Raw genomic sequence first — 25653 nt, 5'->3', positions numbered from 1 at the left:
TAACTAGTGCTTAACAACAATCTAACATGTCTTATGGCTTCCACTTCGATCGACTTGTCATCACCTACATAAATGCATCTTTCAGCATCACTTGCCTTTTGGGAGCTCAAGTAACCATGCACTAAAACACTTTTGTTAGTAGTAGTACCGGAGTCTAACCACTAAGTGTTTCTAGGTACTCAAACTAAATTTACTTCAGAACAGACTAAATTGAAAAATGTACCCTTTTCCACATGTCATACGTAGTACTTAAGATATTCTTTCTTGACATGATCAAACTTATTATAGAAGAAACAACATTTCTTGTCATTATCCTGTTTTTGTTTTTTCACATAAGAGCCTTTAGTAGCCTCATTCTTTCTTTTCTAACCCTTATCTTTAGGGTTGCTTGCCAAATAGGCACTTATAACCTTGTGTTGCTTCAACCTCTCTTCCTCTTGAACATAGTATGAAATAAGCTCATTAAGAGTCCATTTCTACTTTTGGCAGTTATAATTGATTTGGAACTGACTGAACTGGTTTGGAAGAGAAATAAGCATTAAATACATAAGCATGTCGTCCGACAATTCAAGGTTAAGTGCCTTCAACTGTGATGCAAGGTGGGGCATTCCCATGATATATTCCTAAATATTTCCCTTGCCTTTATACTTCATGAAAATCAAGCTCTTCGGAATTGTGCTTATTTCCACCTTATCACTTTTGGCCAAGTTCTTATCAATCTCATCGAGATATTCTTTAGCTTTGGTGACACTATGAGACACCACACTCATAAAAGCCTTAGGATGTCGCTCTTGATGATCATAAGACTTAAGCGGTTAGAGCAATCTCACTTCTCATATTTAGCTCTATCAGTCCCCCCTCCCCCCGCGACTACCCCACACCATTAGGAGAGAGTAAATCAGGAAATCGAAGCTAGCTATCACATGAGAGGATAATTTTTTGACTTTATTGGGATTCGGCCCTTGTTTAATCTACAAACGTGCCATGTGATAACCAACCCGGCTATGCCCTGGGGACTAGATCAATGCAGTCAAGAACAATAAGAATGTTCTCCTTTTAATCCTTTAAATTAGTACCATTAAGGATCGATACTGAACTTAAGTTAGTAGAAACAATAGCAACATTTGTTGAAAAGAGAACACAAGAATAATAATATAAATAACGTGCTCATTTTAAATAAATTAAAATAAATGGTAGAATATTATTTACAAATGGTTAGGGGTGTAATCGAGATGAGTCGAGCCGAACTCTTGAATGTTTGAGTTGGACTCGTTTATAATTGAACCGAGATCGAGCTTTATTTAACAAATATATTCATGGTTCACGAGTTTATTTGAGCTTTTATCGAGCCTAAACGAGCTTAATAAATATAAATTATAAATTTAGATATTCATTAAAAACTAAATTATATATTTAGAGAAAACTATAATATTCTTATTAAAATTTATAATTTTATTCTAATAAAGAAATTTAATATATTTGTCTATATGTTTCATAAGTAGTAAAATTTATAATTTTATTCTAATAAAGAAATTTAATATATTTGTCTATATGTTTCATAAGTAGAGCGTAAAATCTATAAATTTAATATCAAAATTATTATTTTTTTATTTAAAAGTTAATTCATGAACTTAACGAACATATTCACGAGCTAACGAGCCGAATATTATGAAGCTTAAGTATGATTTGTTTATCTTAACAAGCCTCATTAAATGAGCTCAAACTAACTTTTATCGAATTGAGTTTCGAATAACTCATAAGTGGTTTGGTTCATTTACACCTCTACAAATGGCACTCTTATTGTAATAATTAAATACTGATAATAATATATGACAAATAATAAATCTATCTTTAGCTCGATTTATTATATTCATGACAAGTAACAAATAAAACTTTATAATTATTAAATGTTTAATATCATAATTAAATGTATAATTTTATTAAGTATAAATCTTCTCTTGGTTTGACTAATACTCATAAAAATATACATATTTACACTTTATTTAATACCTTAATAATATTTTAAATAAAATTAAAGATCACTTTAGCATCATATAATTTAAATATAACTTAATTTAAAATAATAGATATTAATAGAACTCATATACTCCATTTAAAAATTTAAATCAATATTATAAAGTAATTTAATTAAATTGTTTTATCTAAATAATTAAATTTAACGAATTATTATTAAATGAGACAAAAATAAGGACAATTATGTCAAATGGACAATTATTTTTCCATATAATTGTTACATTTGTTTGATATCAAAATTCCCAAAACCAGGTAACTCTCCTTTGTAAAATGACGCGACGTAAAAGGGGAAGAAACCGACGGCAGCCTTCCGATGCACCATCGCCGCCGCTCCTTCCGACCGAATCACTACCAATCGACGGCAGTCCAAAGGGGGCCGGATCTCCAAAGGGGGCCGGCGTGGGAGGTCGGCGCTGGAGACGGCACTGGAGGGAAGCCGCAAGCGACGAAGGAGGCCAGCGCTGGAGATGGCGCTAGAGGTAGGGAGGCGACGCTAGAGTTGGAAGATGCTAGGGCTTTGTTTTCGTGTATCGCACATGCACACGTGAGGAAAGATTTTATATGAGATATGTGATCAGGGATGGACCAGGAACAGAAGTTCCTGATCCAGAAGATCCGGTCCCGTCCACAAGGAAATGACCACCGCCGCACCGTCCCCAGCCATCAATCTGTCAGAAAAAGGACTGGTTCTATAATTATAAATTTTTTCTGTTGATTCTGGCACACTCGTTTTGACCCTTTCACGGCTGCCCTGGTAACCACTCATCCTCTCATGGTTGCCTCTACAAGGGTCACTGTATGTCACCGGAAATTGACTGTGGATTTGACCGAGTTCCTTATTCCTAAAAATTGAATTTCTCCAATTTTGGCGATGAACGAGCAGATAGAAAGGTAGAATAGTTGGTGTATTATAACTAAAATAGAATAATTTCTTACGGATTGGAAATAGAGCGCCACTTAATGGAAAAATAGTTATGAAATCTAAAACTATATTCAATTTTTAAGACATTACAAATACAACGAGTATTGCTGCGGAAGCTACCAGAATCCATAATTTACAGTTAATTTTGAACAATGATCTTCAATTTATAGATTTTTTTAATAGCAGGAAAATTTTGCCGATGGGATACAAAATACAAAATGTCTAAGATTACTTATTTTTAATTTAACCCCTCAATAAATTAAAAATTATACATGCTGTATTCATATTATTATATTCATGATAATTAAACTCTTAGTCAATTTTAAATTTGACTATATTAATTTATGATTTATTTAATTGATGATATTAAATATTTATAATTATAATTATGATATATTAAGCATATGAAGTCTATTATGTTTCAAGTATTCACGGACTGCATTGAAATGAAATTTTAGTATTTCTTTTTTTTGGGTTAAATAATGTAAAGAGAAATATAATGGCATTGTTCATGCAGTCATGGTGATTGATTGGGCATTGCAGTGATCATCTCATCTCTTCCTATTTGTCCTCATCATTAAGATCTTTGTTCCTGTTTGTGATGGCCAGAGTCTTCCATCTGCAATAATTTCTCCACGGAGTCCTACCATGTTAATGTGAGGCCCCATATCTCGAAGGAGATCACAGAGTCCAGCAAACCCGCAGCGGAGTTGGTGAAACTCAACCCGAGCAGTACTGAGTATGCCCCTGGTGATCTGGAGGAAACTCTCATCTTGACAATGAAAGGAAGTCATCCCGATATACAAGGCATTGCAAGCTTCTCTTTCTCGTGTAAGCTAATTCGCCACAGCAGAATTGAGGTTCTTGTCGATTTCTTAAAGAGGAGCATTGTTGTTCGTAATGCTTTTTGCCGTTGTTGCCTAATCAAATATAGTAGCTTCCTTACGCTGACCGCAAAAACTCTTTCCTTTCTCACAATGTGTTTTCCTGAACTTGTTATTAATGTTTTGAATTGTGATCATGTTTGTCGCCAATGTATCTGCATTTTAACATTCTAAATGTGATCTAAAAATTTTATTTAATTATGGGAGTTATATTTTTTTTCACATTTTTAGTTGTGTTTATCATATCCCATTTTTTTTCCCTCCCACTGTAGCAGCGCCCCCATCAGATTTAATCTAGTTCGATGGTAAATAATAAGACGGTTTCTTTGTCAATGAGAGTTTAAATCTCACTATGACATATTATACATAGGAAATTTAAAAAACTCATGAGTATACTCATACATTAGAACTCCTCTGCACTTCTTGATTTACTCATCGATGAAAATTTTGTATTGAAATGAATTGGTCATTTTCAGAAATTAGTCGATCGTAAGAGCTCAAAGTTTTTGTATTTCTAATGACTAATTTGTTGGACTTATGATTTGGGAGCTTTAGAAAACCTTTAATGCTTACAAAATCTGCTAATAAAATGAATACTAAGGTAGAGGTAACGATGTGAATACTAAGGTAGAGGTAACCGATTTGGTAGGTGATCTCGTACGGAAGTTGAGTCGGATGAAGGCGGGTTGCACTGTTGTTGGTGTTGACGGAAAGTCGCTGCTAAGCCTGGTCGATCTGGCACCCGTCGGAAAAGCTTACACGAGTGAATGACAGGGGGTGATGACAAAGAAAGGATCCTGCACACACTCGGACGAGCCCATGAGTCGTCAGAGACCAGAAACCAGGGAAAAAATCCCCGGGTCAGGCCCTCCGACGCTCAAGTCTGGTACTTTTTCCTCAGAAACACAGAGAAAGGACGAAAAGTAAAGACGAGAATGAAATGACGAGTGAGCGTACCTGCGTAAGGACGAAGCTTCCCTTTTTATACTGTAATGGGTGCTTCTGGAACCTGACGGGTATCAGGGAATGTCAGATGTCAGGCTTTGTCTGGCGGTGAATGACACGTGGCATCCTCCTATAGGTCCGGGGAGGAATCAGCAAGCAGTAAGTGTCAGACCATTAACATATTCTCTGACAGCAGTGATTATTCCCTAACAGTTTGTTACGATTCCCTGGCTAGCTTGTCGTGTAGTGTATACCTGCCTTGATCTGTTAACTCTATCCTGGGTCCCTGTCTCTGCCGGCCTCGACCTGTGGGTGTAGAACAACTTGTCCTGACCTGCGTTTGCAACTACACAACTCCAGACCTGTGTGTCCCTCCCTGTCCTGCGTGTCTTGTTCTGTGAACTCCCGACCTGCCTTACCTCGTAAACCGTGACATGTAAGCCTTAGTCTGGTTCCGCTTATCCTGCATCCTGACCTGTACGCCTCAACTTACTTCTGCTTATCCTGAGTCCTGACCTGTGTACCTCAGTCTGATTCCATCTACCTCGCGTTGTACGCCTATCTATGTTTCTCAACCTATCCATCCTGATTCGTATATCCAGACTTGTCAGTCCTTACCTGTATCCTTAGTTTGCATTTTCCTGACCTGTACGCTTCTGTCCAGGTGTCTTGTGCCACCAGGCTATAAGTCTTGACCTGTATCCTTTGCTCGTATATTCCGACCTGTACGCGTCGATCCATGTATCCTGAGCCGTAAGGCTATAAGTCCTGACCTCTATCCATGGCTGGCACATCTCGACCTGTACGCCTTTGTCCATGTGTCCTGTGACATAAGGCTATAAGTCTTGACTTGTACCCATGGCTGGCACATCCCGACCTGTACGTCCCTGTCCATGTGTCCTGTGTCGCCAGGTTATAAGTCCTAACCTGTGTCCTTGGTTCGTATATTCTGACCTGTACGCATCGATCCATGTATCCTGAGCTGTAAGGCTATAAGTCCTGACCTCTATCCATGACTAACACATCTCGATCTGTACGCCCCTGCCATGTGTCCTGTGTAGCCAGGTTATAAGTCCTAACCTGTGTCCTTGGCTCGTATATTTCGACCTGTACGCGTCGATCCATGTATCCTGAGTCGTAAGGCTGTAAGTCCTAACCTTTATTCATGGCTGGCACATCTCAACCTGTACGCCTCTGTCCATGTGTCCTGTGACATAAGGCTATAAGTCTTGACCTGTACCCATGGCTGGCATATTCCGACATGTACGCGTCGATCCATGTATCATGTGTCGTAAGGCTATAAGTCCTGACCTTTATTCTGGCCCCCGAGTTCCTACTTGACATGTAGACCTAGCCCCGGAACACCACTTGTGCCCTACCCAGCCCATCCTATAACCGTGCCCTTTGAACTACACGCAGATCATATTCTTGACCTCCATGTAGGTCAGACTTTTGACCACCACGTGGGTCTAACTTCTGACCGCCACGTAAGCTTGACTTCTGACCGCCATATAAACTTGACTTTTGACCATCCCACGGACTTGACCTCTGACCACATCATCTCTCCGACCCCACGATCCTGGGAGGTCAGTAAGATGAGGTGGTTAGGAGTCAAGACCACAGGATGGTCAGGAGTCAAGCTTACGTGGGGGTCAGAAGTCTAGCCTCTGTGGAGGTCAGAAGTATAGCCCCCGTGGAGGTCAGAAGTCAAGCTTGTGTGGCTGTGGTCAGAGTCCCAGCTAATGGGGCAGTCAAAGGATAGGATTCCAAGTTGGACTAGATCCAACCTCAATAATAATCAAGAACGGGGCTCACAGGCCAAGTACAGCTGAGAACTGGATCCACAGGCCCGGTACGGCTAAGGGGGGGAGTCGGCCCACAGGCCAGGTAAAGGCGCAAAAGGAAATGCCTCGGACGAAACACAGAAGGTCGGGATACAGACCCGACGTACAGGTCGGAATGTACAAGTCATGGATAACAGCAGAGGTAGGTCGGGATACAAGCCTGGCGTACAGGTCGAAACGTACAAATCATTGATAACAGCAGAGGCAGGTCAGGATACAGACTTGACGTACAGGTCAGAATGTACAAGTCATGGATAACAGCGGACAGAAGCAGGTCGGGATACAGGCATGGCGTACAGGTCGGAATGTACAAGCCATGGATAACAGAAGACAGAAGCAGGTCGGGATACAGGCATGGCGTACAGGTCAGAATGTACAAGACATGGATAACAGCAGACAGAAGCAGGTCGGGATACAGGCCTGGCATACAGGTCGGAACGTACAAGCCATGAATAACAGCAGAGGCAGGTCGGGATACAGACCTGGTGTACAGGTCAGAATGTACAAGCCATGGATAACAGTGGACAGAAGTAGGTCGGGATACAGGCTTGGCGTACAGGTCGAAACGTATAAGCCATGGATAACAGCAGAGGCAGGTCGGGATACAGACCTGACGTACAGGTCGGGACATACGAACCATGGATAACGGCATACAGAAGCAGGTCGGGACATAAGAACCATGGATAACGACATACAGAAGCAGGTTGGAGTACAGACTACGGAATGCATACCTAGCATCCAGGCACTACAGGACAAACAAGCCAGGGAATCGTAACTGTCTGTCAGAGAATGTCAGAGAATAATCAGTGTGTCAGGGAATATGCTAACAGTCGGGGCTCATTACCCCTTTGGTTCTGTCGTCGACCTATGAGGAGGTGTCGCGTGTCATTCACCATCCAACAAAGCCTGACAACCAACATTCCCTGACACCCGCCAGGCCCCAGAAACATCAGTTGCAGTATAAAAAGGGATGCTTTGTCCCTTATGCAGATACGCACACTCGTCATTTCTTACTCGTCCTTACTTTTCGTCCTTTCTCTGTGCTTCTGGGGAAAAAATACCTGACTTGAGCGTCGGAGGGCCTGACCTAGGGACTTTTTTCCTGGTTTCTGGTCTCTAACGACTGGTGGGCTCATCTGAGTGTGTGCAGAGCCGCAGCGTCATCATCCCGATCATCACCCTTCGTTATCCATCCGTGTGAACCCTTTAGGAGGGTGCTAGGTGGATTGGAGGCCGCAGCGACTTTCCATCAATTTCCAGTACATCAAGGCCCGCCTTCATCTGACTCAGTTTCCGGACGGGATCAGCATCCTTTGCCAGGAAGTTTTCCTGCACTCCGTCCTCGCCTCCTGCCCTTTCCTCGAGACTCTGCATCTCATATGTTGCTCCGAACTCTACAACAACAACCTATGCATCCACTCTGCCTCCGTTAAGCATCTAGTCCTGTTACACAGGAATACTAGCATCTATGCCATCTACCTCCGCTGCCCAAAGCTCGAGTCGCTCGCCATCGACGTCGCTACTGAGCTGCGCATCGAAGCGCCCAAGGTCCGAAACGCATCATTATTTTCCCTCCTCAATCCACCGGCAGATCCTCCAGATGCAATGATGAGGTTTCTGGGAGCTGCTTTTCCATCTCGTACCGCTTGGCTCATGCTGAATTCTAGCACAACCCCAAATGTGAGAGAAGATCGATCGATCGATAAAGCTGACCTTCTTAATTTTTATGCATACTCTTAACGTAATTAATTTGCTTTGATTGACAGATATTAGCAGCAAAAAACGGGATTGATAGATTTATTCATTGTCCGAGATACAGAGAGAACGTCATGATCTTCAACCTTGATTTCAATCTGAAAGATCGATGGTCAACTATGATATTGACCCAGTTGCTCAACAAGTGCAACGACTGCAATACCCATTTTGATATACGTGTAGATCCCACGCGTATACAAAACACCAATGAAACAGCAAGGGATGATCACTTGTCTCCTGACTCTACGGACGTAGCAGAGCTAATTAAATTACGGATGACCTTTCTCGAGAAGACGTTTCGAGTGTTTCTCTCAAATCAGAAGGAGATGAAGGAGAAATTAAAGCAGGTGGGATTGCAAAAGCTGAAAAGTGGCACTAGCAATGCATCCAATGAGTTTCGAGTCGAAATATCCTCTAGTGTTGCTAACTGCATTGAAATTAAATTTTAGTATTTTTTTCCTGTTTATTCAGTGTTGCTAACGTGTAGTCGATACAAATGTTTTCACCATTTTATTCGTCAAGTGTTGGATTTGAATCATATAGAGTCGTTGTTTAAAACTTAGTTCGTGCATTTCTGGTGATTAGTTTGATGGACTTGTGATTTGCGAGCTTTAGATAACCTTTAATGCTTATAAACTCTGCCAATAAGATGGATGTTACGTTGAGGTAGAGGTAATGATGTGGATGTCTGCCGACTTGGTAGCTATCGAAGTGGAGGTTTAGTGCGATTTGCACATCCAGAAATTATTTCCGACGATATTCTTGATGCTTAAGTTACTAAGAGTGTCCCCCATCACAGCTCAGCTGTAAGGGGCACGGCAGTTAATCTATGACACCCACGGTGTTGGAACATCCTGTTGATGTTGGGCCACCGCGTCAAGAGTTGTTCACGCTTCCAGATTTACTTGTGGGGGCGAATAAGAGGAGAAGGTCGCCCACCTCCGGAATTAATCTGACCTAAGACCTAGAAATTTACTGGACTTTCATTAGTACCTTTAATTGACACACTTACCTGAGTATCTATAGTTATTATGTTGATAGATATATATACATGATAGTAAAAAGATGAAATCCGTCATCCCAACGATCTCACACGGTCAATCTTACGACTATCTGTGAGAAAGTAAATTGGAAAATTGTAGTTGACCAGTGCAGTGCGGAGAAGGACTTTTTTTCCTCGTCTTTGTCGATATTCGAACTCTTATCCTATAATAGCAACTCTACTTCGCACTAGCCAACCCAATCTTACCCCGGGAGCAGATAGATATATATACATGTGGCAAAACACATGTATATATACATGGAGATTATTATCCTGGTTTTCAGGAAGTTAATTAAGGGTGGTTCAATCATTTTAGCCATTAATTATAAATTATTGGCTATTGATGATGGCAATCTCCACTAATATCAACCGTTCAATCATTATTGGCCAAAATTATGATTGTGAAGGGACATGTGATACAGCCAACCTCGCTCGGGTAGACGAAAGAATCAAGACAATCTAATTCAATTATTAAGGTCGACATGGTCAAGCAATTTTGTCAAATCAATTTGTCATTAGTCAAATTAGTTAAATATGTTAATCAAACATAATTTAACACCAACTCATCGTTAAAATGATGACCTAGTCAACCGATTCACTGTCCATTAAACTAGTTGACTCTTTAAAATAATTGATCAATTCGCTTAGTGCTACAAATGAACAAGTCAGTCATTCATTAACAAGTTTAGCATTAACTCCACCAATGTTTATTTATATTTATTCAATAATATAAAATATATACAATATCATTCATTCATTAATAAAACTCATAAATAATTTACTAACTAACTTATTTATTGGCAAACTTAAATGTGTTTTACTCTTTTAACTCTTTAAAAGTTTAGTTAGTTTATTCCTCAAGTTATTTCACCAAACAGCTCGGCAATCACCTTGTTAACAAAACAACTCTTATTTAATATAAATAAGGCTAAGTTGGCCAATTCATGCTCGGTTTGATGCATATAATAGCGAGGCCTTAGTCTGATATTATTTAACTATTTAAAATGTATTTGTGGGTGTCAAGTAAGGGCATCTCTCATGGTTAGAACTCTAAATGAATTTTTTTTCAAAATCTCAATATGTCACATCAACAATATGAAAGTTCATTGAAATATTTTCAATGGTTAAAGTTTTAAATGAGCTTTCTTATGATCTATGTCATAGCATGAATTGCATGACTTTATGCATATTACATCAAATTTAATACAAAAGAGCAGGTTTGTGTTTTCATTACTACTCTTAAACTACAAACCTCACCTCTATAATGATTCTAAGACTTTTTATTCAACTTTTTTGATTTTACAAACCTCTCATAAATCTTGCATTGGAGATGCCGTAAACAAAGTTGCTTTCCAAAACTACCTTCCCGTGTTCTTCAATTACTTGCAAAACGATGAAATCATTGTTCATGTGTTGCAAAAGCTAATAACGCTCACCTCATGCTCCTCTTCACGGTCCATCCTAGGGTTTGTGAAAGGATGATAAATCATGATACTGTACGACCTTCTAAGTAGAAGAAACTTTTTTCCCTAAAGGAATAAACTTAAGGGATTCAAATCTTGCTCATGTATTATAATTTTACCATCTGAGTATTAACTCGGCTATGCTTGTGGGGGTGATGATATCATTATTCATTATCTATCTTTTAGATGTCGGGGCGTAAATATCCGGACCCTGTGTACCTCATCCCACCCACCACTTGTCCTCTCAGTTATCATGATTTACCTCTCTCTTGATGGTTTTGAATTGGGTGTGACGTAGGCACTGAGAGCGAACGATTTTACCTTTTTACAACAAATGATCTATCTTTTAGAGCATCCACATCAGTTTCTTTATCAATATCTCTAAAATTTAAGGTAAATCATTAACTTTATTAAATTTAGAGAATCTGTACATCAGCTACTCTATAATTTACCATATATTTATTTATTTATTATTATTTCTCTCTCCTCTATATTTTTTTATTATTCATTTAATGTTTAGGGTAGTGTTTTCATTCCCTAAATTTAGGGAGTTACTGTTCATAGAATCTAAATTTAGGGAACTAGTAGGGTATTTGATACAAGGGATTTTTTTAGGTAAAATGTAAAATTTAAGGTAAAATATATATTTAGAGTATTTGATGTAGATGCTTTTAGAGGTTTCTTCAGACAAAGAGTTTTGAACCTTAGTCCATTGGAGGTCATTTGGCTTGCAAAGGGAGGTTGTTATACTTCCTTGTGCGTTGAGAGTGAAACTGAAACACTCAAATTAAGGAAGAACAGTTTCTTTTTGTCCTTGTCCTATGTGTTTCCATCATCACAAAATGGCTCATTCTCCAACTTGAAGTCTCATTTTTTAAAAAAAAAATAGAGAGAACAAAAAAAGGATGATTATTAAATGAAAATGATAATTAAAAAATTATAATTCATGAGTATGTACATTAATAGAGGTTTCATATGAAATAGATTCGCCAAATACAACTCACCTTGTGGTGGGTTGGTGCCTACCAAATTGGCTCAAATTAGACGGATGGGTCATATCTCATAAAATATGGAATCGTCACATCAACAGTCCCTCTAGAGCCGATCCCACGAATATGGAGGGAGGTAAAGGATGAGTCACATCTCATGGATCGATGACTAAGGGTGTGCAAATAAATTAAGTCTCTTGGCTAGCTTTTTCGAGCCGGATCAAATTTGTTTGAATTTAAAATGAATTTGTTTGATCAAATAATACTTGATTCCTATAATATTTTATTTGATTGTCAATGAGTTACTCGTGAACCAAACTCAAATTAAACTCGAATTGAACTTTATTTATTTTTATATAATTTTAATTTAAATATGTTTAAATTATGATCTGAATAACTAAAATCGAGCTCCAATTTAAATCACTTTAAATTATAGTTCAATTATGTTCAAATCAAAATTTGAACTACTCGAAAATTTGAACTCGAATTTTATTTTGAATTGAGATCAAACTAAAATGATTTATATTTTCAAGTTTGGAATCAAATTTAAATATCATATATATTTTTAAGTTCAAATTTTAATATTGATATGTTTATATTATTCCATTTGTTTGGACCTCTATCGCGCCTAACTTAGCATGACCTGAAGGGCAGGCTTTTGGATAAATATCCTAGTAGATTGCTTATTGTTTCAAAGACGTGTGCCATTACCGATTAGCCACCTTCACCAATGACCTCATTCCTGTTTGTTTTTTTAATTGGTCAAACAATTGCAAGTATTTCTCTTGTTTTCAGTTGGCATCGATCAAAAGATCCGGTCTTATGAAAAGTAATGTCAATTAATAATAATAATAATAATAATAATAATAATAATAATAATAATTTGAAATGTTCGTTCCAATAATCAAGTCAAACACTTCAGGAACCGTTAATTTTTATCACTTGCATGTGCGGCGTGGGCAAAGTCACCGCAGCGTGCATAAGCCCCTACGTGACTTGGTATATTTCATGCATGCCGCTTGTCAAGTTTGAAACCGCCAATTCTCGATCCCTGCTTTCGAGTTCGACGCCGCCAAAGCCTATAAAAATCCTCTCCCTTAGCTATGATCCTTCTTAATTCGATCGATGGGAGACGTCGATGAAGAACTCGGTCGGCTACTTGGCCTCGATGTTCCAGTGGGCGCTGCTGCGGCTTCGTTGGCTCAGCCGTCGGTGGCCCTGTTCGCGGGACAGAGATGGGCCAAGCGGGAACTGTCGGTGATGGTGGCGGCTTTGAGGCAAGTCATTGCGGGGGGTCAGATGTCGTCGCCCACGCCGGGAGATGCCACCACCGGCGGGGAAAGGGAGCCGTTGCCGGAGAGTGGGCCGGCTAGGAAATACCATCGAGCAGTCAGCGATCGACCACCAGCCGCAGGTTAATGATCAATCTATTGATTACTCCCGGAGCATTTCGCATGTAGTTTCCTAAGTGTGTAACTGCAGCGGTGGCGTCGGCCAGCATAGCGAGTAATATTCCATCTCCGGCGAAAGCAGAAGGAGGAGGAGGGCCAAGGAAGTACAGAGGAGTCCGGCAGCGGCCGTGGGGGAAATGGGCGGCGGAAATAAGAGACCCTCGGAAGGCGGCGCGCGTGTGGCTAGGAACCTTCGAGACGGCCGAGGGCGCCGCCCGGGCCTACGACGCGGCCGCCTTCGGCTTCAGGGGCAGCAGGGCGAAGCTCAACTTCCCGGAGGACGCCCACCTCCTCCCTCCGACTGGCACCGCTCCTCCGAAACCAGCCTGCAGCTAGGTATGCTCCTCCACAGAGGATGTCGATGATGTCATTGCCACTGGCGCCAAAATCAGCTCATCCCGAGGATCTTCCTCAGAATAGCAGCCGTTAATTAGTTAGTTGCTCGATCTCCTTCGGCCTCTCTGTTTTTTTTCCCTTTTTTGTTTTCAATCATTGTCGTCGTCGTCCTCGTTTACTTGTACGATTATGTCTTTGGAGGATTCGAATTCATAAAAATAGTCAATTCATCGTTTTTTTGGGTGTGATCAAGACCAGCCGCATGAACAGAGCACGATTATTTAACCATTTTTAGTATGAAAGATTTCTCACTTTGATGCTTCTGCAAATGTAGATTAAACATTCCCAATAAAAAACAGGGGGAAGTTGTTGATGGATAAAAAAGTTGAAAGGTATTGTAGATGGAGAAGTGCAGAAGGTCAAAATTCCTAATAGATAGTTGAGAGAGGATGTGAAGCAAATAAGAGATGAAATGGTCGAGGAAAAATCTGAATTGGAGAAACGATTCTAAGATTTTAATTTTACCATGATAATTGATTTCTTAAGTATTATTTATTTTATTATCTCTAAGGTATTCTCATGTAGATGGACCTATCCAAAAATATCGATATAAATTTTTAGAATTATATCAACGTGTCTAATTTGACTATTTACTCATGAAGGCCCATGTCATGTGAACCTCACAATTGCCTAGTTATCCTCTTTTACTTCGTGATGTCTATCAGGGTAAACTCAATATGCACTATGATAGTCAATGATGCTCCCTATTGGGACATCATCCCCTCGTGGTAGATGCCCTATTTTCAAGGAGACACTACTAGTCCGACTGCTTTCCAAAAGGAGGCTCCTGTCATCACAAAGCTCCACAATCCCTTAGGTTATCTCCTTTACACATAACGTCGACTCTACACATCTCGGACATTTATAGATAGGAGATTTGGTTCACATTTCAGTCATTCCTCATGTCTCGTGAGGTTATGAAGATACGGGTTAATGTGACCATCATATAAGCACAATAAAGTTAGATCATAAAATAAGCATGTTATTCAATATAGAAAGCTAAACAAATACTTGAATTGAAATTAGATATCAACAATTACATCGGACTACTCTCTAATCTTAGAATCAAGGAACTACTCCATGAAAATGGAGTTACAAGAAAGGGTGAATTACATTTTACCCCCTGAGGTTTGGTTAAAGTACGAAACGACCCTCGTGGTTTCAAAAGTAACAAAAAAGTCCCTTGACTGGTCGGCGATAGTAGTCAATCGGTAAAGATAAGAAAAAGACATATATACCCCTGCGTTTCAGCGGGGAAAAAAATAAAAAATTAACTGAAGTAGCTGAATTTTTTTTTGACATATATACTGAATGCAATATATGTCTATTGATGTTGAATTAAGTGAAGAGGATGATATATTTGTGATAAGTGATGATGAAAATAACCATGATTCTGTTGATGATAGTTGGTTTAACAAATATTGCATCCATGAAATCAAAAAAATTTAATGTCTTTACTTAATGTCGATGGAGACATATATACTGTCTTTTTGTACAGCTGAAAATTTAAGTACTCATTTTGGTGGAATGAAAGCATCTGTGGATTTTTAATGTCTTTGTGTGGGTTGTTGTTTAGATCATCAGGTTGTTTTGCAATTACCTTTCTTTTGTTAAAGGGTAGTATTGTCCCGAATTTAAATTCACAGTATAATAAGGGTATTATTGTCCAAAAAAAAGGAATTTATGATGACATCAGCATTTTAGTGTGCATTCCCAGCGCCAAAGGATTATAATGTTACAATGTTACCGGTTAGGGGACTTTTTTGTTACTTTTGAAATCACGAGAGTTGTTTCGTACTTTAGTCAAACCTCAGGGGGTAAAATGTAATTCACCCCTACAATAAAAAAACATTGAATCTAAATAATTACAATTTACAATTCAAAACTGAAAGTAGAGAAAGGAGAAAGTTTAGTGGGATGGCTATCTCCATGCTCCAATCAGTGGGTGAATCATTGCAGCGGCTCTTAGATGACTGCTCCTGAATTAGGAGGTTTCTTGAGTCATGCCTGAGAGGCACAGTTGTATCTTTGGATATAGTCAGCTGACGGTGGTAAAAGGCACGGTCGTGTCTGCATATGGATCTGTGGTGAAAGTCACAGTCGTGCCTTAGAGGCATGGTCGTGTCTGAGGTGCTGATCCTCTCGATGAAGAAAGGCACAATCATGCCTGAGAAGCACAACCATATTTTGTTGATTGCTTCTTTGCGATGGAGAAAGGCACGACTATGCCTAGGAAGCACGACTGTCCATTGTCTGCTTTGGTGGATGTTACTTCTATGGTGAAAGGCATGGTCGTGTTCGAGAGGCACGACTGTATCTTTTGTTGGAAATGTTAGTTTGCTCCTTTCTTTAATTAACTTTGGTCGAAGGAACACACCCGAGTTTTGGGACACAGTCATAGTGTGTTCCTTGCCGCAATTTCTGTTGTAAACAGAGAGCACTAACACAGTAATAAATTGCACCAAAACAGTAAGCATGCAGTAAATAGGTAAATAAAAGAGAGGTCGAGAAAATGTATCTCCGGTTGAAGCGTCGGCGTGCCGACTGTCTTTAGAGAATTTATTGCCGCCCATGGTACAAGGCTCTCCGGCAAAATCCTCCCAAGATCCGACAACCACTCGCGTCGTCCGTAGATGCACTCCAAGACGAACGGCGCACTTGGACTCAACCTCAGATCGCTAAAGACCAAGCCTCAGGACAAACTCTCGGTAAGGAAGAAGACAGAGAGAGGGAAGGAGAGAAAGCAGATTGCTTTGGTGTGTTGAACCAGGAACAGAGGTAGTGTATTTATACACTTTAAAGCAGTGCACGAAGCAAAGTGTGCATCGCTTCCGCTTCCTGACGCGCGGGGTGCATCGCTTCCTCATGCGCAGGATAGATGCGCTGCTTCCTGATGCGCGGGCAGGTGCGCCGCTTCCTCACGCGCGGACCAAACCCAAGTGCGCTTCCTCACGCTCGGGCCAGAACCAAGAACTAGACCAAACCAAAGACTGGCAAAAATAAACCAGGCCGCCTGCAAGCGTGAGTCCCACGAGCTGGGATTTGCACCCCCCCCCCCCTTGCACGCGATGATCGCGTGTGTCGCGCTCGGTTTATGGATTTCCGGCTCGAACCCCCCGAAACCACTTGATTTGGGCTCGACCCGCGCATGCGTGTAAGCCCCCTTAACAATGCTAAGCAAGGATGGAAGAGCTCCATATATAAGCTCTTTCAACTTTCTTGGCTTAGCAATGTGGGACTAAATGCATACACATATGCATTACCAAAACATGAAAATTAGTTTGAATTAAATACATAAAAATCAACAATCCCCCACTAATTCAAATGATTTTGGTTGAAAACAAAGACCTGTCCTGAGGCTTGGTTGCAATGAGCTTTTAGTGAAAATACCTTCCGATTTGAATTTTCACCTAAGTACACCAATCTTATTCACATAGGTTTGAAGTGAACTCAGTCTTGAACTTTAAACCTTTTATATGTGAAAATCAATTGGTAACAACTCATCACAGGCGACGGTTGAATCTTTCTGGGTTGGTGCATTACGGTCATGCCATCGAATCTTGTTTCATAAGTGATAAGGAAAGTTACTTAGACCCCCTACACTGTGGCCACACAGTTACACTTACATAGGTGAGTTCTCTAAGGATGTACTGCGAGCATCCTGCCATTAAGACCTTGAACTCATTAAGAGCTCCTAAGCTCATCCTAACTAGCAGTCAAGCATCTATCCAGGGAAGAGACTATGAGATTACCTCTCAAACAATTTGATGCTTACGGTTCACCCTTATAGCTTGTTTATACCACATTGAACCTACTTCTTGGGATCTCCAATCAGGTAGGTTGGGTTGCTGCTATAGATGAAACCAGGATAGGCCTCAACCCCCTTCCCTTACTGGATCTCTTGATTTTCTCAGAATTAAATCCTTTAGTGAGTAGATCAGCAATATTGTCTTTTGAACTTACAAAGTCCAATGACACCACTCCAAGAGACACTAACTCACAAATGGACTTTAATCTTATTCGTGCATGTCTCTTCTGTTTTTGGTTATACTTGGAGCTTCTAATATGAGCTATTGTTGTTTGATTATCACAGTGTACTGAAATAGAAGGTATTGACTTCATCATCAAGGGAATTTCAGAAAGAAGTCCCTTAAGCCAATCGGCTTCAGTTACTGTGGCATCCAAAGCACACAATTCTGCCTCAGATATAGAACGGGTTATAATCGTCTGTTTAACAGACCTCCAAGCAACTGTACCGTCTCCAAGTGTAAAGACATAACTAGTAACGCCTTTATACTCAGCAGTGTTAGCTATCCAACTAGCATCACTATATCCCTCTAGGACTGCAGAGAATCTCTCATACCACAAGCCCAAGGATATAGTGTCTTTTAGGTATCTGAGTACTCTGTCTAATGCATCCCAATGCGTTCTGTCGGGACAGCTGGTAAACCTGCTCAATTTCGTTACAGCAAAAGAAATATCAGGTCTAGAACAATTTGTTAAATATATTAAACTACCTATTATTTGTGAGTATCTTAATTGAGACACTATCACACCACTCTTATTCTTGTGGAGAGTTTTTGAAGGATCATAGGGTGTGACGACAGATTTAACTTGGCTATAGCCATATTTCTCTAATACTCTCTCAAGATAGAGTGACTGAGAAATTGCTATTCTATCAGTTGATCGAGTCAACTTCAGCCCTAAAATCATATCAGCACAACCCATATCCTTCATATCAAATTTACCACTTAAGAGGGTCTTAGTCTCATTAATAATAGAAAGGTTAGAACCAAAAAATAGAATATCATCTACATATAAACATAAGATAATACAATTATCACCTTTCATTTTAGCATACACACATTTATCAGAGTCATTCATTTCAAAGCCAAACGATAGCATAACACTATCAAATTTTTCGTGCCACTGCTTTAGGGCTTGCTTCAAACCATAAAGAGATTTGACTAACCTACAGACTTTATTCTCATATCCAGAAACTACATGTCCCTCAGGCTGATCCATATATATCTCTTCTTCAAGATCTCCATTTAGGAATGCTGTTTTGACATCCATTTGATGAACCTCAAGATGATATATGGATGTCAATGCTATTAACACTCGGATTGTAGTAATTCTGGTAACAGGAGAATAAGTGTCATAATAGTCAATCCCTTCTTTCTGTTTGAATCCCTTAGCAACTAGGCGAATTTTAAATTTATCTACTGACCCATCAGGTTTTAGTTTTCTCTTAAACACCCATTTACATCCTATAGTGGTACACCTAGGAGGTAAATCTACCAACTCCCAAGTGGCAATAGAGATAATAGAGTCTATTTCACTTTTAATAGACTCTTTTCAGTGCTTAGCTTCAGGAGAAGTCATAACATCTCTATATGTCACAGGGTCACCTTCTATATTATAGGTGATAAAGTCTTGACCTAAATCCGTAGACACACGTTGCCTCTTGCTCCTTCTCAGTTCTTTATGCTCACTAGATTCATCTAGTCTAGAGTGACTTGAGGAAGGTGTACCTTCTACAGATAATGGAGCCTCTACGGAAGTAGGCTTATCTCTAGTAGGAATACTAGATATAGACTGAGGTGTTCTCGTCTTCATAGGAAATATATCCTCAAAAAATGTAACATCGTGAAGTTCTACAATAGTATTTGCATCTATTCCAGAAATTTCTGATTTAATAATCAGAAACCTATATGCAATACTATTTTGAGCATAACCCAAGAAGATACCATCAATGGTCTTTGGACCAAGTTTTTTCCTTCTGTATTCAGGTACTAGTACCTTTGCAAGGCACCCCCACACTTTAAGGTATTTCAAACTTATCCTCCGACCTTTCCAAAGCTCATATGGGCTTTTATCCCTTGACCTCATGGGGACTCTATTTAACACATGGCATGCAGTGTATAGAGCCTCTCCCCACATGAAGTTGGGTAACCTAGAACTGCCTAACATAGAATTAATCATATCTTCAAGGGTTCGATTTTTTCGTTCTGCTATACCGTTGGATTGAGGACTATATGGAGCAGTTACCTCGTGAATTATACCTGCATCTTGACAAAATTTTTGAAACAGGTTCGAGGTAAACTCTCCACCCCTATCAGACCTTAACCTCTTAACAGATTTATTTGTCTGATTCTCAGCTTCTGATTTAAAAATCATAAATTTATCTAAAGCTTCATCCTTAGTTTTCAGCAAATAAACATAACAATAACGAGAGTGATCATCAATGAAGGTAATGAAATACCGTTTATGGTCTCTCGTTATTACACCGTTAACTCACAACAGTAGTATGAATCAATTCTAAAATATCAGAATTTCTATCAACTGATTTGAAGGGTTTACGGGGTTGTTTATATTGCACACAAACTTCACATTTTTTCTTATCATTTATAGCATGCTTAGGAATCATGTTTAGATTCATCATTCTTTTTACAGTATTAAAATTGACATGTCCTAATCTGTCATGTCATATATCATAAGACTCAATATTATATGAACAACCAATATCAGTAGATTTATTTAAGGTAGCATTTTCTACATTGAGTTTAAATAAACCTTCATTAAGGTAACATTTTCCAATAAAGGTTCCTAAATGTAATATTACAACTTTATTACATTTAAAGTTCAACTCATAACCAGTGCGGACTAACTTTGACCCGCTAATCAAATTCCGACGGACCGCTGGAACATGATGCACCTCATGCAGTGACAGGACTTTTCCAGATGTGAACCTCAGGTCAACTTATCCTATCCCAAACACCCTGGCTGCAGAATGGTTCCCCATGGCCACGGAAGTGCCTTCAATTACCTGATAAGTAAGGAAGGCAGAGCGATCAGCACAACAGTGCACATTAGCACCTGTATCAACTAACCATTCATTGGGTTGATAGATCAAATTTAGTTTGGGTTTGAAGGTAACAAACCTATTGCTGGTGTCGTCACTAGCAGTCACAACATTTGCTTATGCCTTGGTGTTGGACATATTGCTCTGGTTCTTCTTCTTGGGGCAGAATTTGGCATAATGTCCAACTTGTCCACATGCCCAACACGGCTTGGTTCCATTTTTCTTTTGAATCTTTGGTTTGGGTTTCATCTTGTTCTTCATTTTCTGATTTTTGAATTTTTTCTTGTCAGATGAGACTACTACGTTTGCCTTTGGAATAAAATCCATAGACATTCTTTTATCATCATCTTTATGTTGCTTCCGATGTTCTTCTTCGATATTTAAGGCAATCATCAAATCTTCTAGAGAGATTTTACCTCTCCTATGTTAAGAGTCATGCCAAAATCTTCTCAACTCGGAGGCAATTTTTCGATAATAGATAAGACCTGAAATTTTTCAGGTAATGACATATCTCCTTCAGCAAGACCATGAATTTGAACTTGGAATTCATGTGTCTGCTCAACCACATATTTGCCTTCTACCATTTTGAAGTTTAGGAATTTTGCCATAGTATACTTTTCTAAACCAGAATCTTCGGAGTTGTATTTTTTATCCAAAGATTTTCACAGCTCTTTAGCCGAAGATGTTGAGCAGTATACATCAAATAGTGCGTTTGAGAGGGCAGACAGGATCCTCCCATGGCAGAGGTAGTCCCTTTGCTTAAACCTCTGTAAGGCAGCACTATAGGCAGGTTCCTCTTCATCAGGTGAAGGAGGATTTGTTTCTATAACGGAGAATAGCCCTAGTGTAGTAAGCTAAAATTTCATCCGTTGTTGTCAACGTCTAAAGTTTTGCCCGAAAAATCTTTCGGGTCTAGCGCTAGCCTCATCAGACCCTGTTACTTATCATTCATCATGTCTACTGATACTTACAATAAATTCTCTAAAATTATTGTAAACAGAGAGCACTAACACAATAATAAATTACACCAAAATAGCAAGCATGCAGTAAACAGGTAAATAAAAGAGAGGTCGAGAAAATGTTGTTGGTGCGGTTAGCACTAACGATTTAACCCAGGTTTTGATGAATGACAAATCAGGTTAAGTTAGTATGTTGTTGTCTAACACTCTAATCGAGTGTGCAGGAGAAGTCCAGACAGGTCAACGGGCTGATCGGATGTCTGGCACAAAGCCCAGCTAGGTCGACGGGCTGACCGGATAGCTGGCGAGAAGTCCAAGCGGGTCGACGGGCTGACCAGACGCTTGGCGAGAAGTCCAGCTAGGTCGATGGGCTGACCGGATAGCTGGCGAGAAGTCCAAACGGGTCGAAGGACTGATCGGACGTCTGGCAGGTAAGTGAGGTAAGTCACTGGAGGGGAGTGACTGCGATGACGCGTTCCCGGGAAGGGAACATTAGGTGTCGATCCGGCTTAGATCTATTTCGGATATCTAAGTCGAGATCGTGACTAGATTCCGGTCTCGGAAAGACGGAATCTAAGTCATACTCTTTGTTATTACTTTGTTGAACTTTAATTATGCTAACACTTTGTTTTGCAGGATCTATTTTGTCTTGGACTAACCTTGTTTTGCAGGAAAGTTGTTCGCTGGAAAAAGGTGGTCCGGGCGCCCGGGAGGCACCCGGGCGCCCTGGAGGCAAAAAATATCCTGATCGCGCGTCACCACTTGGAGCTCACTGGTTGGACTTGCCACGTCTCACCAGGGCGCCTGGAAGGGATCCAGGGCGCCCCGAGCTTCATATAAAAGATGGGGCGGAGGCAGAGATCATAATCAACTCAGAACTCTCAGACTGCCTGCTCTACTGCTCTGCGCTCCTACGACGCTAACGAAGATCCGACGATATACTCCTTCTCTGTTCTTAATTCTTGTCGGTATTTTCGTTATTTTGCTAGCATTACTGTACCTTAAATTGTAATCATTTTCGAACTGCTAGTAATTGCCCAACGAAAGTACTCACGGAGTACGGGCCTTCGAGTAGGAGTCGTCACAGGCTCCGAACGAAATAAAATTCATTGTGTCCAATTTTTATTCCGCTGCATTTATACTCGTTATTTTTCGAATCGATATTCACCCCCCCCTCTATCGACGTTTCACGATCCAACAAATGTATCTCTGGTTGAAGCGTCGGCGTGCCGACTGTTTTTAGAGAATTTATTGCCGCCCACAATGCAAGGCTCTCCGGCAAAATCCTCCCAAGATCCGACAACCACTCGCGTCGTCCGTAGGTGCACTCCAAGACGAACGGTGCACTTGGACTCAACCTCAGATCGCTAAAAACCAAGCCTCAGGACAAACTCTCGGTAAGGAAGAAGACAGAGAGAGGGAAGGAGAGAAAGCAGATTGCTTCGGTGTGTTGAACCAGGAACAAAGGTAGTGTATTTATACACTCTGAAGCAGTGCACGAAGCAAAGTGTGTGTCGCTTCCGCTTCCCCCTGCGCGCGATGATCGCGTGCGTCGCGCCCGGTTTATGGATTTCTGGCTCGAACCCCTCGAAATCACTTGATTTGGGCTCGACCCCGCGCATGCGTGTAGGCTCCCCTTAACATTGCTAAGCAAGGATGGAAGGGCTCCATATATAAGCTCTTTCAACCTTCTTAGCTTAGCAATGTGGGACTAAATGCATACACATATGCATTACCAAAATATGAAAATTAGTTTGAATTAAATACATAAAAATCAACAATTTCTTGTTCCAAGACCTAAATCCTTCATTTTTAATCTAAATCCTTCATTTTTAATCTGAAACCACGTCCTATTAATGAAAAATAAGAAAAGAACCATTTTCCAAACTAAATAGTAAAAGAGCAAAATAAGTAGAAAGAAAACAATATTTAAAAGCATATAAGAAACACTTACATGGAGCATGTTCAATAATTTTCTGAATTTGAACTCATATTTTATTTGATTGCCGATGCTCTTGCGAACCAAACTCAAATTACCAAACTTGAATTGAATTCCATTTATTTTTACCCAATTTTAATTTAAATATACTCAAAATTCCAATAACTCGAATCAAACTCGAATTTAAGTCACTCCAAGCTAAAATCCAATTCTGTTGAATCGAGGTTCAAACATAAAATCATTTATATTTTTAAACTTTATATTAATTCAAATATCATATATATTTTTAAGCTCTAATTTTAATATTAATATTTTTGTACTATTCCATTCGATTGGACCGCTAAGCGGGCAGACTGGTGGATAAATATCCTACATTACTGATAAACTACTCGATCACCACGTTGACCCATTTGATATTCAAAGACGTGTTCCATCTGTTTTTTAATAATTGGTCATACAATTTCAAACGATTTCGATGGTTCCAGAGAGGGTAGTATCCGTGACAAATTTGAAATGTTCGTTCCTATATATGGCTCTATTCCAAGTCAAACAGCTCACTTGCATGTGTGGCCGGAGCAAAGTCAACTCAGCAGGCATAATCCCCTACGTGACTTGGTATATTTCATGCATGACGTCTTCTTCTCATCCCTCGCCATTAGATTCTCTCGATGGAGGCGGCGGGGCACCGCGCTTGTAAGGTTTGAAAACGCCAATTCTCGATCTCTGCGTTCGAGTTCGACGCCGCCAACGCCTATAAAAATCCTCTCCATACGTCTCTCCCCTAGCTTTGATCCTTCTCCATTCCATCAATGGGCGACGCCGGCGACGGCGACGAAGAACTCGGTCGGCTACTCGGCCTTTATAATGTTCCGGCAGTTGCTGCTGCGCCTCAGCCGCCGGTGGCCCTGCTCTCGGGACAGAGAGGAGCCAAGCGGGATCTGTCGGCAATGGTGTCGGCACTGAAGCACGTCATTGCAGGGGATCAGCTGCAGGTCGTGTGCTCCGGCAGCTCCTCTTCCCTGCCCGGAGACTCCACCGGTGGGGAAAGGGAGCCGTTGCCGAAGAGTGGGCCGGCTTGGAAATATCATCAAGAAGTCAGCGATCGACTTAGTCAGTCACCAGCCTCAGGTAAACGATCAATCTATTGATTGCTCCCGAAGCAGTGGCATGTAGTTTCCTAATTAAGCGTGTAACTGCAGTGGCAGCCAGCATAGCAAGTAATATTCCATCTCCGGCGAAGGCAGAAGGAAGAGGAGGGCCAAGGAAGTACAGAGGAGTCCGGCAGCGGCCATGGGGGAAATGGGCAGCGGAAATAAGAGACCCTCAGAAGGCACAGCGCGTGTGGCTGGGCACCTTTGAGACTGCTGAGGGTGCCGCCCGGGCGTACGATGAGGCCGCTCTCCGCTTCAGGGGTAGCAAGGCGAAGCTCAACTTCCCAGAGGATGCCCGACTCCTCCCTCTGGCGGGCACCGCTCCTCCAGCAGCCAGGTATGCTCCTCCACATAGGATGCCGATGACATCATTGCCACCGGCGGCGCCAAAATCAGCTCATTCCAAGGATCCTCCTCAGAATAGCAGCCGTTAATTAGTTGCTCGATCTCCTTCAGCCTCTGTTTTTCTTTTTCAATCATCGTCGTACTTGCACAATTCTTTCTTTTTCCTCAGCTTTGCCAAGAGCAAATAATCCGGTCATGTGACAAAAGGTAATTCATTCGCCCCCTAGTGTCCTCATCAACTCGTCCCTATGCCAACACAGAGAAAGTAAATCACAAATGACTACTAATCATTAGTGCAAATGGTTAAAATAAGAAAAAAGATATGCTCAAACGTGCTGAATTTCAACTTCAAGAACTCATATGACACTCATATTAGAACTACTAGATCATAGATTGATGATTTTTACTCGCGTAGTAGTTTTTTATAAGTCAAATATACTTACTATGTTTTAAAGATAGATTTTGTTAAAGGAAAGAGTTTAAAGACAAAGCTAAGGTAATTCTCCAATGGAAAGAGAAGATGTCCCTTTATTTTATAAATTGTGTAATGACAAAAATTCAACCTTCCAAATTAGTTGACTTACACAACATCAGACAACTATCCTTGCATTCAATCAACTCAAATTAATTCATTGAGTTAGACCTAGAGTACTTGTTTTCTGCTTGAGT

General features: G+C 40.4%; 2 protein-coding genes across 2 annotated transcripts; both read left to right on the top strand.

Moving 5' to 3' along the window:
* Positions 1-13003: 13003 nt before the first annotated feature.
* Positions 13004-13868, top strand: LOC121979943 (ethylene-responsive transcription factor ERF110-like). The gene is made up of 2 exons (XM_042531918.1): positions 13004-13292; positions 13361-13868. Exons 1-2 carry the CDS (start codon positions 13004-13006, stop codon positions 13663-13665), a joined length of 594 nt encoding a protein of 197 aa, XP_042387852.1. The 3' UTR covers positions 13666-13868.
* A 10429-nt stretch (positions 13869-24297) lies between these two features.
* LOC121979942 (ethylene-responsive transcription factor ERF110-like) lies at positions 24298-25073 on the top strand. Its single transcript, XM_042531917.1, has 2 exons — positions 24298-24616; positions 24688-25073. The coding sequence occupies exons 1-2, from the start codon at positions 24298-24300 to the stop codon at positions 25071-25073; spliced, it is 705 nt and encodes a 234-aa protein (XP_042387851.1).
* The last annotated feature ends 580 nt before the right edge of the window (positions 25074-25653 follow it).

Source organism: Zingiber officinale, chromosome 5A (assembly GCF_018446385.1).
Source record: "Zingiber officinale cultivar Zhangliang chromosome 5A, Zo_v1.1, whole genome shotgun sequence".
Lineage (NCBI taxonomy): Eukaryota > Viridiplantae > Streptophyta > Magnoliopsida > Zingiberales > Zingiberaceae > Zingiber > Zingiber officinale.
Note: the sequence above shows the minus strand (reverse complement) of the source record. Positions and strands in the feature narration are given on the sequence as shown.